General features: G+C 60.7%; 3 protein-coding genes and 1 long non-coding RNA gene across 4 annotated transcripts; all 4 read right to left on the bottom strand.

Annotated features, from left to right (window-relative positions):
• Positions 1-11: 11 nt before the first annotated feature.
• On the bottom strand, positions 12-1,517 carry LOC133238316 (ubiquitin carboxyl-terminal hydrolase 17-like protein 6; the record flags this gene model as incomplete). Its single annotated transcript, XM_061401245.1, is given in 2 exon segments — positions 12-470; positions 473-1,517. Coding segments are annotated over 2 exon segments (1,504 nt in total), but the record flags the coding sequence as incomplete, so codon positions are not given.
• A 3,370-nt stretch (positions 1,518-4,887) lies between these two features.
• Positions 4,888-5,900, bottom strand: LOC133238315 (ubiquitin carboxyl-terminal hydrolase 17-like protein 6; the record flags this gene model as incomplete). The annotated part of the gene is given in 2 exon segments (XM_061401244.1): positions 4,888-4,961; positions 4,964-5,900. Coding segments are annotated over 2 exon segments (1,011 nt in total), but the record flags the coding sequence as incomplete, so codon positions are not given.
• Positions 5,901-6,886: 986 nt separating this feature from the next.
• Positions 6,887-13,227, bottom strand: LOC133238869 (uncharacterized). The gene is made up of 2 exons (XR_009733662.1): positions 12,089-13,227; positions 6,887-7,489 (listed from the first exon to the last, which is right to left on the bottom strand). It is a non-coding gene; the product is annotated as an uncharacterized LOC133238869 (long non-coding RNA).
• LOC133238868 (ubiquitin carboxyl-terminal hydrolase 17-like protein 6) lies at positions 8,998-10,869 on the bottom strand. Its single transcript, XM_061402463.1, has one exon. It carries the CDS (start codon positions 10,694-10,696, stop codon positions 9,095-9,097), a length of 1,602 nt encoding a protein of 533 aa, XP_061258447.1. The 5' UTR covers positions 10,697-10,869; the 3' UTR covers positions 8,998-9,094.
• Positions 13,228-13,241: the final 14 nt, after the last annotated feature.

Here is a 13,241-nt window from a genome sequence, read left to right as displayed (position 1 = left end):
CCCGCTGGCACAAGGCCGCTGCCGACGGCTCGGCCCCGGAGGCGGTGTCCGTGCTGGGACGGCCGAGCCGCCGTGCTCCTGTTGGGGCGGCGGCGGCTTCTCCCTCCTCCGTGTTTGGACTGGTGAATCACGACTGCGCCGGCAGGCGGGGCAGACGGGACCTTCCGCAGCTCCAAGGCCGCCTTCGGTCGGCTGTGTTCTTGCAGGCGTCTCCACTGCTCTAAGCTCATCCCTTCGACCTCTGTGTCCCCCGGGACTCCTCCGGCCCAGGAGCTCTGCCGCTGGCGCTTCCTGCAGGCTGCCCGGGGTCTGTGGGCCCACGGCGGTGCCGCTGCCCCTCCCCCAGCGCCCTTCCCACGCACCCTCCCGGGCGTAGAACAGGACGTAGGCGCTCTGGCTCAGGGCAGCGGTCTCGTCACAGGCGGTCACCTTGGCATCGTCCATCTTATACCATTGGCCGTTGCCCGCCGGACGTAACAGAAGTAGTGTCCTCGCTCACAGCTCCACCCGGAGTGCACCAGCACGGCATAGAGCACGTAGCCCAGTGGCCCTGCCTTCCGCTCGGACGTGTAGGGCTGCAGGTCCAGGCACTGGGGATAGCGCACCTCCTGAGCCCTTTTGGCCCCGCTCACCGGTGTGAACCGCTTCAGCACCAGCACTAGGACCTGGGAGGTGCTGTGCAAAGTCAACCTCTTGGTGGCAGGCACCTTCCGGAGACAGACGCCACAGTCATAGGCATTGTCCGCGTCCAGCTTCTCGGGCTTCACCAGCTCTCTCAGAGCTTGCTCCACACTCTGAGCCGCCGTGATATCCAGGCTGATGTCCAGATAAGGGTCGAACGTGTCCGAGACACCGAGGCAGCGGAGACACTGGATCTGAGACCTCCAGGTCCCGCCGAAGATCTGACGGATGACGGTGGTGTCCTCGGAGGCATGGCCCGACGGCTGGGATGCACTCAAGCACCCTTGCTGCATGGCATTCAGAGTGAACATCAGAAACTCGTGGGCATCTTCCTGCTGGTGTCTGTGGAAGCCCGCCAGCAGGTCCTTGCGGGGCCGGATCACCTCTCCCGCGTGAAGGAGGGCTCGGGTCACGTGAGCTCGCATGGCACAGAGCGTGCAGGCGCTGCGGGCCGCACAGAGGGTGGCGTGCTGCTGGGACACCATCCAGCTGGCCAGGGGCGGCGTGTGGCTCAGACACTGCAGCGCCGCATTCACGTAGCAGGTGTTCCCCAGGTTCTGAAGCCCAGCCCCCACCCCCCACGGCCCCTTCCAACTCAGGGCGCCTTTCTGGCCAGGCGTCAGCCCTGCTGACCCAGGAGCCAAGTCACCCCGCTGGGGACGCCCAAGCGCCGGCGACGGCCCCTCAGGGACAGAGGGTCCCCGAAGGGCATCCGCACCAGCGGCGCTGGGCCCACAACCCTCCGGGGAAGACGTCGAAGGGAGACGGACACACACCTCCCCCGTGCTCAGAAGCAGCCCCGGGGCTCTGCACACAAGGCCCACGAGGGTTTCCATCTCCTACCTGCAGCTGCACGCCGACGCCTCCTTCCCTCAGACGGTCCGGCTCCAGAAAAGGGCCTGGGCCCCGCCCCCTCGGGCCTTTGGGGGCTTCCCCACAGCCCCACCCCCGCACGTGCAGGCTCCTCATTGGCTGAGGCGGCCGAGGGCGTGCCCACTCCCACTCCCGCCATCCAACCACCCACACTTTTCTCGGGGAATTCCCCTTGACGAGGCCCCACACGCACTTCCGACCTGACCCCTGGACCAAAGGGCTCAGGATGCAAATGATTCGGGGGCATTGGGCCTTCCAGCCTTGCCCGCTAGAGATTCACTGCGGGGCTTCCAAGTTCAGCACACAAATGCTGCACAGGACTTCCGTGGGCTCACCATTCACATCCTAACACACGTGTGGAAACATATGTCTGCCCACCGAACCTCTCTTTAGGGGTCTCCCGACCCCAGACCCCTGCCTGAGGACAACCCCTCCCGGACAACAATAAACCCTTGCCTCAACTTTGCGCTCCAGCGAGGTCCTCCCCAATTTCTATGCGTTCTCACTGGACACTCTTCTAGCGTTCAGGGTCCTAGCACCAAAAGATGCCAGCAGAGTGCCACATATGCTTTTCTCCCTTCAGGGCCGTTGCTCAAGACCCAAAGCGAGCTCATTTAGAAAGGCATAGGCTTCCTGCAACTTTGGATTCATTTCTGCAGCTCCTTTTCTCTCTCCGCTGCCCTTTTTTCTTCCTTTTCCTTCTTCCTTTATCATTTACTTTTTTTTTTTTTTTCCTGCTTGGTGTTTTAGGGTTTTTTGAGTTTTTTTTTTTTTCCATTTATTTTTAAACTTTTTTAAAAATTTTGTGTTCATTTTGTTATTTTTTTGTTGCTTTTATTCTCTTTCTCTCTTTTATATACACTAGTTGACTCATACAGTCGTCTTTCGAATTCCGGGGCTCAAAATGCGGTATAACTCAAGGTATAAAAAAGGTTTCCCTCCTGGAGGAGGATGACTCTTGCTGTCCTTCTCGGTGTGTGACATGTGTGTTTGTTGGCTCTCCCGTCCTGGACATTATGCTTGCCTTCCAGGACTATGGGGGTTTGACCGTCCACAGGTTTACCATAGCTGGAGTGTTGATTCCGTTGGTCCTTACTAGGAAAGAAGGGCCCTGACCCCGTTTACTTCCTTAGCCTATTGCACCCCTCCCACCTCCCGCCCCCCATCCCATCCTAGGAGCCTACCGCTTTGTGCTTTATGATCCAAGTGCTCACACCCTTGCTGTCCCCTTACCTCCTTCCCATGGCACAGAGAAACGAGATCAGCCAGGATTTTTCTCTCTTTTGCACGGATTTCGCCCAGCATAAGGCCACCTTCCCTTTCCCTCTGTCACGCCACCCCAATCGACATTCTCCTCCTCCTCCTCCTCCTCCTCCTCCTTCTTCAGAGGGTGTGGATGGGGCAAGCAGTAAGTCCATTTGAGACGATGGGGCGGAGGAAGATGCGTGGTGATGATGAGGGCGGACTGTGGGTGGCTCCGCTTCCTCGTGCAGGGCACGCTTGTTCGTGTTCTCGGGGGAAGATACTGCTCATCATTCTTTGTCCTCTCTACGTGCGGAGGGCATGGTGCGGCGTAGGTAGCCATGCGGGGGAAACAAGCCATCGGAACGTTCTCTGTTCCTTGCCACGCCGACTAGCGCAGTCAGGAGCCAGAGTTGGCCCTCGAGGTCGGAGATGTTACATCGCAACTTCCCGGTCTGCCGTTTGATGGAGGGTTTGGGGTTTGAAGCCATCAGCCAAGCCAAAGAAAGAAAAACGCAAGAGGTGGTCGATAAGGGGCCTCAGGTGCCCCTCCAGCGGGTCACGGGCCCATGAGGCAGTCGAGCAGCTAGGGGAGGACAGCTTCCCCACCGCCCCAGGCACTTTGGAGGCCGGCCGCATCTCCTCGCGTCCAGAGGCGTTTGCCCGGGGCCCAGCTGGATGAGACTGCCAGACAGGACGGGCAGAGTCGGAAGTCCAGTTGTCTTGCTATCACAATCTAGGGTAGGCTCGGGTCTTTCCTCAGTGCGGGGAGGACCTTTGCTTTCAGAAATGAACGTTGCGCGACATGTCTCCACTCAGGCACCGGTGCGATGCTGGTGGAGAAGTTTTTTGGGACTGGTTGGGTTGCCTTTCTCCCCTTGGCCTTCGTGTTGGTGCTGGTGGTGCTGGTGGTGCTGGTGGTGCTGGTGGCGGTGCTCATGGCCTTGTGGATCGCTTCTCCTGTTTGGCACTTGGAGCTTCTCCAGCGTACTCCTTGCACCGGACATGGAGCCCCAGGGATCTTTGCGGACGAGCGTCGTGCCGGGGACGCGCGCATCCCCGCCTCATTCCTGCCGGACCCTCCGCCAAGTAGCACGAGGCCTCCCAAGGACAGACACCCATAAAGGCTGCTTGCCCGTCTTCTCCCGGACGCCTCTCGACGTCTGGGGCATTTTCGAGAGCCTGACCGGCCGGAAGGAGACGGTTCATGGACCTGCACCCGCTCTTCCCTGCCCCCCGAAGGGCTCCCGAGATCTTCTCCTTGCTCGGCTGGCTGTGAGCGCTCTGTGAGGCGTCTCCAGGCCGCGTCACTCACCCGAGGCCAGCGGTGCGGCCAGGGAACGGAGACGGGGAACGAAAGGCAAACCCACACCCAAAGTCCCATCCCGAGAGGACTCTCCCACCCTCGCAGAAGTGGGAGGCCCTCGGACCGTGCCCAGGCCCGCTCATGCACCCCATCACCCCATCCTCTCCAGCGACTTCCCAGCAGAGCCAGCCCTCCAGAGCTCAGCCGCTCAGGCACGAGCCCGTCCCAAGTGAACACCGAGACCCCGGGCACACTCCAGGCCCCGCTTTTCCCAGGAGGCTGCATCACGCACACGGCCGAGAGGAACTCGCTCCGCGTCGGAACTCCTGGTGCGTCACACAGGGCGTGCCCCACACAGCGTGTGCCTGGGCGTCTGCACGCATGTGCGTCAGAGCCGACCTACCGCCACAGCCCCAGAGACGGCCGCGCTTCTTGTTCTTCCCCTTGGTGGCTCTGGCCCTCCCGCTGGCACAAGGGCCGCTGCCGACGTTCCTCGGCCCCGGAGGCGGGGTGTCCGTGCTGGGACGGCCGAGCCGCCCGTGCTCCTGTTGGGGCGGCGGCGGTTTCTCCCTCCTCCGTGTTTGGACTGGTGAATCACGACTGCGCCGGCAGGCAGGGCAGACGGGACCTTCCGCAGCTCCAAGGCCGCCTTCGGTCGGCTGTGTTCTTGCAGGCGCCTCCACTGCTCTAAGCTCATCCCTTCGACCTCTGTGTCCCCCGGGGACTCCTCCGGCCCAGGAGCTCTGCCGCTGGCGTCTCCTGCAGGCTGCCCGGGGTCTGTGGGGTCAGCCCCGACGGCGGCCGCTGCCCCTCCCCCAGCGCCCTTCCCACGCACCCTCCCGGGCGTAGAACAGGACGAGGCGCTCTGGCTCAGGGCAGCGGTCTCGTCACAGGCGGTCACCTTGGCATCGTCCATCTTATACCATTGGCCGTTGCCCGCTCGGACGTAACAGAAGTAGTGTCCTCGCTCACAGCTCCACCCGGAGTGCACCAGCACGGCATAGAGCACGTAGCCCAGTGGCCCTGCCTTCCGCTCGGACGTGTAGGGCTGCAGGTCCAGGCACTGGGGATAGCGCACCTCCTGAGCCCTTTTGGCCCCGCTCACCGGTGTGAACCGCTTCAGCACCAGCACCAGGACCTGGGAGGTGCTGTGCAAAGTCAACCTCTTGGTGGCAGGCACCTTCCGGAGACAGACGCCACAGTCATAGGCATTGTCCGCGTCCAGCTTCTCGGGCTTCACCAGCTCTCTCAGAGCTTGCTCCACACTCTGAGCCGCCGTGATATCCAGGCTGATGTCCAGATAAGGGTCGAACGTGTCCGAGACACCGAGGCAGCGGAGACACTGGATCTGAGACCTCCAGGTCCCGCCGAAGATCTGACGGATGACGGTGGTGTCCTCGGAGGCATGGCCCGACGGCTGGGATGCACTCAAGCACCCTTGCTGCATGGCATTCAGAGTGAACATCAGAAACTCGTGGGCATCTTCCTGCTGGTGTCTGTGGAAGCCCGCCAGCAGGTCCTTGCGGGGCCGGATCACCTCTCCCGCGTGAAGGAGGGCTCGGGTCACGTGAGCTCGCATGGCACAGAGCGTGCAGGCGCTGCGGGCCGCACAGAGGGTGGCGTGCTGCTGGGACACCATCCAGCTGGCCAGGGGCGGCGTGTGGCTCAGACACTGCAGCGCCGCATTCACGTAGCAGGTGTTCCCCAGGTTCTGAAGCCCAGCCCCCACCCCCACGGCCCCTTCCAACTCAGGGCGCCTTTCTGGCCAGGCGTCAGCCCTGCTGACCCAGGAGCCAAGTCACCCCGCTGGGGACGCCCAAGCGCCGGCGACGGCCCCTCAGGGACAGAGGGTCCCCGAAGGGCATCCGCACCAGCGGCGCTGGGCCCACAACCTTGCCCTCCGGGGAAGACGTCGAAGGGAGACGGACACACACCTCCCCCGTGCTCAGAAGCAGCCCCCGGGGCTCTGCACACAAGGCCCACGAGGGTTTCCATCTCCTACCTGCAGCTGCACGCCGACGCCTCCTTCCCTCAGACGGTCCGGCTCCAGAAAAGGGCCTGGGCCCCGCCCCCTCGGGCCTTTGGGGGCTTCCCCACAGCCCCACCCCCGCACGTGCAGGCTCCTCATTGGCTGAGGCGGCCGAGGGCGTGCCCACTCCCACTCCCGCCATCCAGCCACCCACACTTTTCTCGGGGAATTCCCTTGACGAGGCCCCACACGCACTTCCGACCTGACCCCCTGGACCAAAGGGCTCAGGATGCAAATGATTCGGGGGCATTGGGCCTTCCAGCCTTGCCCGCTAGAGATTCACTGCGGGGCTTCCAAGTTCAGCACACAAATGCCGGCTGCACAGGACTTCCGTGGGCTCACCATTCACATCCTAACACACGTGTGGAAACATATGTCTGCCCACCGAACCTCTCCCCTTTAGGGGTCTCCCGACCCCAGACCCCTGCCTGAGGACAACCCCTCCCCGGACAACAATAAACCCTTGCCTCAACTTTGCGCTCCAGCGAGGTCCTCCCCAATTTCTATGCGTTCTCACTGGACACTCTTCTAGCGTTCAGGGTCCTAGCACCAAAAGATGCCAGCAGAGTGCCACATATGCTTTTCTCCCTTCAGGGCCGTTGCTCAAGACCCAAAGCGAGCTCATTTAGAAAGGCATAGGCTTCCTGCAACTTTGGATTCATTTCTGCAGCTCCTTTTCTCTCTCCGCTGCTTCCTTTTCCTTCTTCCTTTATCATTTACTTTTTTTTTTTTTTTTCCTGCTTGGTGTTTTAGGGTTTTTTGAGTTTTTTTTTTTTTCCATTTATTTTTAAACTTTTTTTTAAATTTTGTGTTCATTTTGTTATTTTTTTGTTGCTTTTATTCTCTTTCTCTCTTTTATATACACTAGTTGACTCATACAGTCGTCTTTCGAATTCCGGGGCTCAAAATGCGGTATAACTCAAGGTATAAAAAAGGTTTCCCTCCTGGAGGAGGATGACTCTTGCTGTCCTTCTCGGTGTGTGACATGTGTGTTTGTTGGCTCTCCCGTCCTGGACATTATGCTTGCCTTCCAGGACTATGGGGGTTTGACCGTCCACAGGTTTACCATAGCTGGAGTGTTGATTCCGTTGGTCCTTACTAGGAAAGAAGGGCCCTGACCCCGTTTACTTCCTTAGCCTATTGCACCCCTCCCACCTCCCGCTCCCCCATCCCATCCTAGGAGCCTACCGCTTTGTGCTTTATGATCCAAGTGCTCACACCCTTGCTGTCCCCTTACCTCCTTCCCATGGCACAGAGAAACGAGATCAGCCAGGATTTTTCTCTCTTTTGCACGGATTTCGCCCAGCATAAGGCCACCTTCCCTTTCCCTCTGTCACGCCACCCCAATCGACATTCTTCTCCTCCTCCTCCTCCTCCTCCTTCTTCAGAGGGTGTGGATGGGGCAAGCAGTAAGTCCATTTGAGACGATGGGGCGGAGGAAGATGCGTGGTGATGATGAGGGCGGACTGTGGGTGGCTCCGCTTCCTCGTGCAGGGCACGCTTGTTCGTGTTCTCGGGGGAAGATACTGCTCATCATTCTTTGTCCTCTCTACGTGCGGAGGGCATGGTGCGGCGTAGGTAGCCATGCGGGGGAAACAAGCCATCGGAACGTTCTCTGTTCCTTGCCACGCCGACTAGCGCAGTCAGGAGCCAGAGTTGGCCCTCGAGGTCGGAGATGTTACATCGCAACTTCCCGGTCTGCCGTTTGATGGAGGGTTTGGGGTTTGAAGCCATCAGCCAAGCCAAAGAAAGAAAAACGCAAGAGGTGGTCGATAAGGGGCCTCAGGTGCCCCTCCAGCGGGTCACGGGCCCATGAGGCAGTCGAGAAAGCAGCTAGGGGAGGACAGCTTCCCCACCGCCCCAGGCACTTTGGAGGCCGGCCGCATCTCCTCGCGTCCAGAGGCGTTTGCCCGGGGCCCAGCTGGATGAGACTGCCAGACAGGACGGGCAGAGTCGGAAGTCCAGTTGTCTTGCTATCACAATCTAGGGTAGGCTCGGGTCTTTCCTCAGTGCGGGGAGGACCTTTGCTTTCAGAAATGAACGTTGCGCGACATGTCTCCACTCAGGCACCGGTGCGATGCTGGTGGAGAAGTTTCTTTGGGACTGGTTGGGTTGCCTTTCTCCCCTTGGCCTTCGTGTTGGTGCTGGTGGTGCTGGTGGTGCTGGTGGTGCTGGTGGTGCTGGTGGCGGTGCTCATGGCCTTGTGGATCGCTTCTCCTGTTTGGCACTTGGAGCTTCTCCAGCGTACTCCTTGCACCGGACATGGAGCCCCAGGGATCTTTGCGGACGAGCGTCGTGCCGGGGACGCGCGCATCCCCGCCTCATTCCTGCCGGACCCTCCGCCAAGTAGCACGAGGCCTCCCAAGGACAGACACCCATAAAGGCTGCTTGCCCGTCTTCTCCCCGGACGCCTCTCGACGTCTGGGGCATTTTCGAGAGCCTGACCGGCCGGAAGGAGACGGTTCATGGACCTGCACCCGCTCTTCCCTGCCCCCCGAAGGGCTCCCGAGATCTTCTCCTTGCTCGGCTGGCTGTGAGCGCTCTGTGAGGCGTCTCCAGGCCGCGTCACTCACCCGAGGCCAGCGGTGCGGCCAGGGAACGGAGACGGGGAACGAAAGGCAAACCCACACCCAAAGTCCCATCCCGAGAGGACTCTCCCACCCTCGCAGAAGTGGGAGGCCCTCGGACCGTGCCCAGGCCCGCTCATGCACCCCATCACCCCATCCTCTCCAGCGACTTCCCAGCAGAGCCAGCCCTCCAGAGCTCAGCCGCTCAGGCACGAGCCCGTCCCAAGTGAACACCGAGACCCCGGGCACACTCCAGGCCCCGCTTTTCCCAGGAGGCTGCATCACGCACACGGCCGAGAGGAACTCGCTCCGCGTCGGAACTCTTGGTGCGTCACACAGGGCGTGCCCCACACAGCGTGTGCCTGGGCGTCTGCACGCATGTGCGTCAGAGCCGACCTACCGCCACAGCCCCAGAGACGGCCGCGGCTTCTTGTTCTTCCCCTTGGTGGCTCTGGCCCTCCCGCTGGCACAAGGGCCGTTGCCGACGTTCCTCGGCCCCGGAGGCGGGGTGTCCGTGCTGGGACGGTCGAGCCGCTCGTGCTCCTGTTGGGGCGGCGTGCGGTTTCTCCCTCCTCCGTGTTTGGACTGGTGAATCACGACTGCGCCGGCCGGCAGGGCAGACGGGACCTTCCGCAGCTCCAAGGCCGCCTTCGGTCGGCTGTGTTCTTGCAGGCGTCTCCACTGCTCTAAGCTCATCCCTTCGACCTCTGTGTCCCCCGGGGACTCCTCCGGCCCAGGAGCTCTGCCGCTGGCGTCTCCTGCAGGCTGCCCGGGGTCTGTGGGGTCAGCCCCGACGGCGGCCGCTGCCCCTCCCCCAGCGCCCCCTTCCCACGCACCCTCCCGGGCGTAGAACAGGACGTAGGCGCTCTGGCTCAGGGCAGCGGTCTCGTCACAGGCGGTCACCTTGGCATCGTCCATCTTATACCATTGGCCGTTGCCCGCTCGGACGTAACAGAAGTAGTGTCCTCGCTCACAGCTCCACCCGGAGTGCACCAGCACGGCATAGAGCACGTAGCCCAGTGGCCCTGCCTTCCGCTCGGACGTGTAGGGCTGCAGGTCCAGGCACTGGGGATAGCGCACCTCCTGAGCCCTTTTGGCCCCGCTCACCGGTGTGAACCGCTTCAGCACCAGCACTAGGACCTGGGAGGTGCTGTGCAAAGTCAACCTCTTGGTGGCAGGCACCTTCCGGAGACAGACGCCACAGTCATAGGCATTGTCCGCGTCCAGCTTCTCGGGCTTCACCAGCTCTCTCAGAGCTTGCTCCACACTCTGAGCCGCCGTGATATCCAGGCTGATGTCCAGATAAGGGTCGAACGTGTCCGAGACACCGAGGCAGCGGAGACACTGGATCTGAGACCTCCAGGTCCCGCCGAAGATCTGACGGATGACGGTGGTGTCCTCGGAGGCATGGCCCGACGGCTGGGATGCACTGAAGCACCCTTGCTGCATGGCATTCAGAGTGAACATCAGAAACTCGTGGGCATCTTCCTGCTGGTGTCTGTGGAAGCCCGCCAGCAGGTCCTTGCGGGGCCGGATCACCTCTCCCGCGTGAAGGAGGGCTCGGGTCACGTGAGCTCGCATGGCACAGAGCGTGCAGGCGCTGCGGGCCGCACAGAGGGTGGCGTGCTGCTGGGACACCATCCAGCTGGCCAGGGGCGGCGTGTGGCTCAGACACTGCAGCGCCGCATTCACGTAGCAGGTGTTCCCCAGGTTCTGAAGCCCAGCCCCCACCCCCCACGGCCCCTTCCAACTCAGGGCGCCTTTCTGGCCAGGCGTCAGCCCTGCTGACCCAGGAGCCAAGTCACCCCGCTGGGGACGCCCAAGCGCCGGCGACGGCCCCTCAGGGACAGAGGGTCCCCGAAGGGCATCCGCACCAGCGGCGCTGGGCCCACAACCTTGCCCTCCGGGGAAGACGTCGAAGGGAGACGGACACACACCGCCCCCGTGCTCAGAAGCAGCCCCCGGGGCTCTGCACACAAGGCCCACGAGGGTTTCCATCTCCTACCTGCAGCTGCACGCCGACGCCTCCTTCCCTCAGACGGTCCGGCTCCAGAAAAGGGCCTGGGCCCCGCCCCCTCGGGCCTTTGGGGGCTTCCCCACAGCCCCACCCCCGCACGTGCAGGCTCCTCATTGGCTGAGGCGGCCGAGGGCGTGCCCACTCCCACTCCCGCCATCCAGCCACCCACACTTTTCTCGGGAATTCCCCTTGACGAGGCCCCACACGCACTTCCGACCTGACCCCCTGGACCAAAGGGCTCAGGATGCAAATGATTCGGGGGCATTGGGCCTTCCAGCCTTGCCCGCTAGAGATTCACTGCGGGGCTTCCAAGTTCAGCACACAAATGCCGGCTGCACAGGACTTCCGTGGGCTCACCATTCACATCCTAACACACGTGTGGAAACATATGTCTGCCCACCGAACCTCTCCCCTTTAGGGGTCTCCCGACCCCAGACCCCTGCCTGAGGACAACCCCTCCCCGGACAACAATAAACCCTTGCCTCAACTTTGCGCTCCAGCGAGGTCCTCCCCAATTTCTATGCGTTCTCACTGGACACTCTTCTAGCGTTCAGGGTCCTAGCACCAAAAGATGCCAGCAGAGTGCCACATATGCTTTTCTCCCTTCAGGGCCGTTGCTCAAGACCCAAAGCGAGCTCATTTAGAAAGGCATAGGCTTCCTGCAACTTTGGATTCATTTCTGCAGCTCCTTTTCTCTCTCCGCTGCCCTTTTTTCTTCCTTTTCCTTCTTCCTTTATCATTTACTTTTTTTTTTTTTTCCTGCTTGGTGTTTTAGGGGTTTTTGAGTTTTTTTTTTTCCATTTATTTTTAAACTTTTTTTTAAATTTTGTGTTCATTTTGTTATTTTTTTGTTGCTTTTATTCTCTTTCTCTCTTTTATATACACTAGTTGACTCATACAGTCGTCTTTCGAATTCCGGGGCTCAAAATGCGGTATAACTCAAGGTATAAAAAAGGTTTCCCTCCTGGAGGAGGATGACTCTTGCTGTCCTTCTCGGTGTGTGACATGTGTGTTTGTTGGCTCTCCCGTCCTGGACATTATGCTTGCCTTCCAGGACTATGGGGGTTTGACCGTCCACAGGTTTACCATAGCTGGAGTGTTGATTCCGTTGGTCCTTACTAGGAAAGAAGGGCCCTGACCCCGTTTACTTCCTTAGCCTATTGCACCCCTCCCACCTCCCGCTCCCCCCATCCCATCCTAGGAGCCTACCGCTTTGTGCTTTATGATCCAAGTGCTCACACCCTTGCTGTCCCCTTACCTCCTTCCCATGGCACAGAGAAACGAGATCAGCCAGGATTTTTCTCTCTTTTGCACGGATTTCGCCCAGCATAAGGCCACCTTCCCTTTCCCTCTGTCACGCCACCCCAATCGACATTCTTCTCCTCCTCCTCCTCCTCCTCCTCCTTCTTCAGAGGGTGTGGATGGGGCAAGCAGTAAGTCCATTTGAGACGATGGGGCGGAGGAAGATGCGTGGTGATGATGAGGGCGGACTGTGGGTGGCTCCGCTTCCTCGTGCAGGGCACGCTTGTTCGTGTTCTCGGGGGAAGATACTGCTCATCATTCTTTGTCCTCTCTACGTGCGGAGGGCATGGTGCGGCGTAGGTAGCCATGCGGGGGAAACAAGCCATCGGAACGTTCTCTGTTCCTTGCCACGCCGACTAGCGCAGTCAGGAGCCAGAGTTGGCCCTCGAGGTCGGAGATGTTACATCGCAACTTCCCGGTCTGCCGTTTGATGGAGGGTTTGGGGTTTGAAGCCATCAGCCAAGCCAAAGAAAGAAAAACGCAAGAGGTGGTCGATAAGGGGCCTCAGGTGCCCCTCCAGCGGGTCACGGGCCCATGAGGCAGTCGAGAAAGCAGCTAGGGGAGGACAGCTTCCCCACCGCCCCAGGCACTTTGGAGGCCGGCCGCATCTCCTCGCGTCCAGAGGCGTTTGCCCGGGGCCCAGCTGGATGAGACTGCCAGACAGGACGGGCAGAGTCGGAAGTCCAGTTGTCTTGCTATCACAATCTAGGGTAGGCTCGGGTCTTTCCTCAGTGCGGGGAGGACCTTTGCTTTCAGAAATGAACGTTGCGCGACATGTCTCCACTCAGGCACCGGTGCGATGCTGGTGGAGAAGTTTCTTTGGGACTGGTTGGGTTGCCTTTCTCCCCTTGGCCTTCGTGTTGGTGCTGGTGGTGCTGGTGGTGCTGGTGGTGCTGGTGGTGCTGGTGGCGGTGCTCATGGCCTTGTGGATCGCTTCTCCTGTTTGGCACTTGGAGCTTCTCCAGCGTACTCCTTGCACCGGACATGGAGCCCCAGGGATCTTTGCGGACGAGCGTCGTGCCGGGGACGCGCGCATCCCCGCCTCATTCCTGCCGGACCCTCCGCCAAGTAGCACGAGGCCTCCCAAGGACAGACACCCATAAAGGCTGCTTGCCCGTCTTCTCCCCGGACGCCTCTCGACGTCTGGGGCATTTTCGAGAGCCTGACCGGCCGGAAGGAGACGGTTCATGGACCTGCACCCGCTCTTCCCTGCCCCCGAAGGGC

The sequence above is a fragment of the Bos javanicus genome, chromosome 25 (assembly GCF_032452875.1).
Source record: "Bos javanicus breed banteng chromosome 25, ARS-OSU_banteng_1.0, whole genome shotgun sequence".
NCBI lineage: Eukaryota > Metazoa > Chordata > Mammalia > Artiodactyla > Bovidae > Bos > Bos javanicus.
Note: the sequence above shows the minus strand (reverse complement) of the source record. Positions and strands in the feature narration are given on the sequence as shown.

Coding starts and splice junctions, on each gene's coding strand:
- LOC133238868 (XM_061402463.1), bottom strand. CDS start 10,696: ATGGAAACCCTCGTGGGCCTTGTGTGCAGAGCCCCGGGGGCTGCTTCT.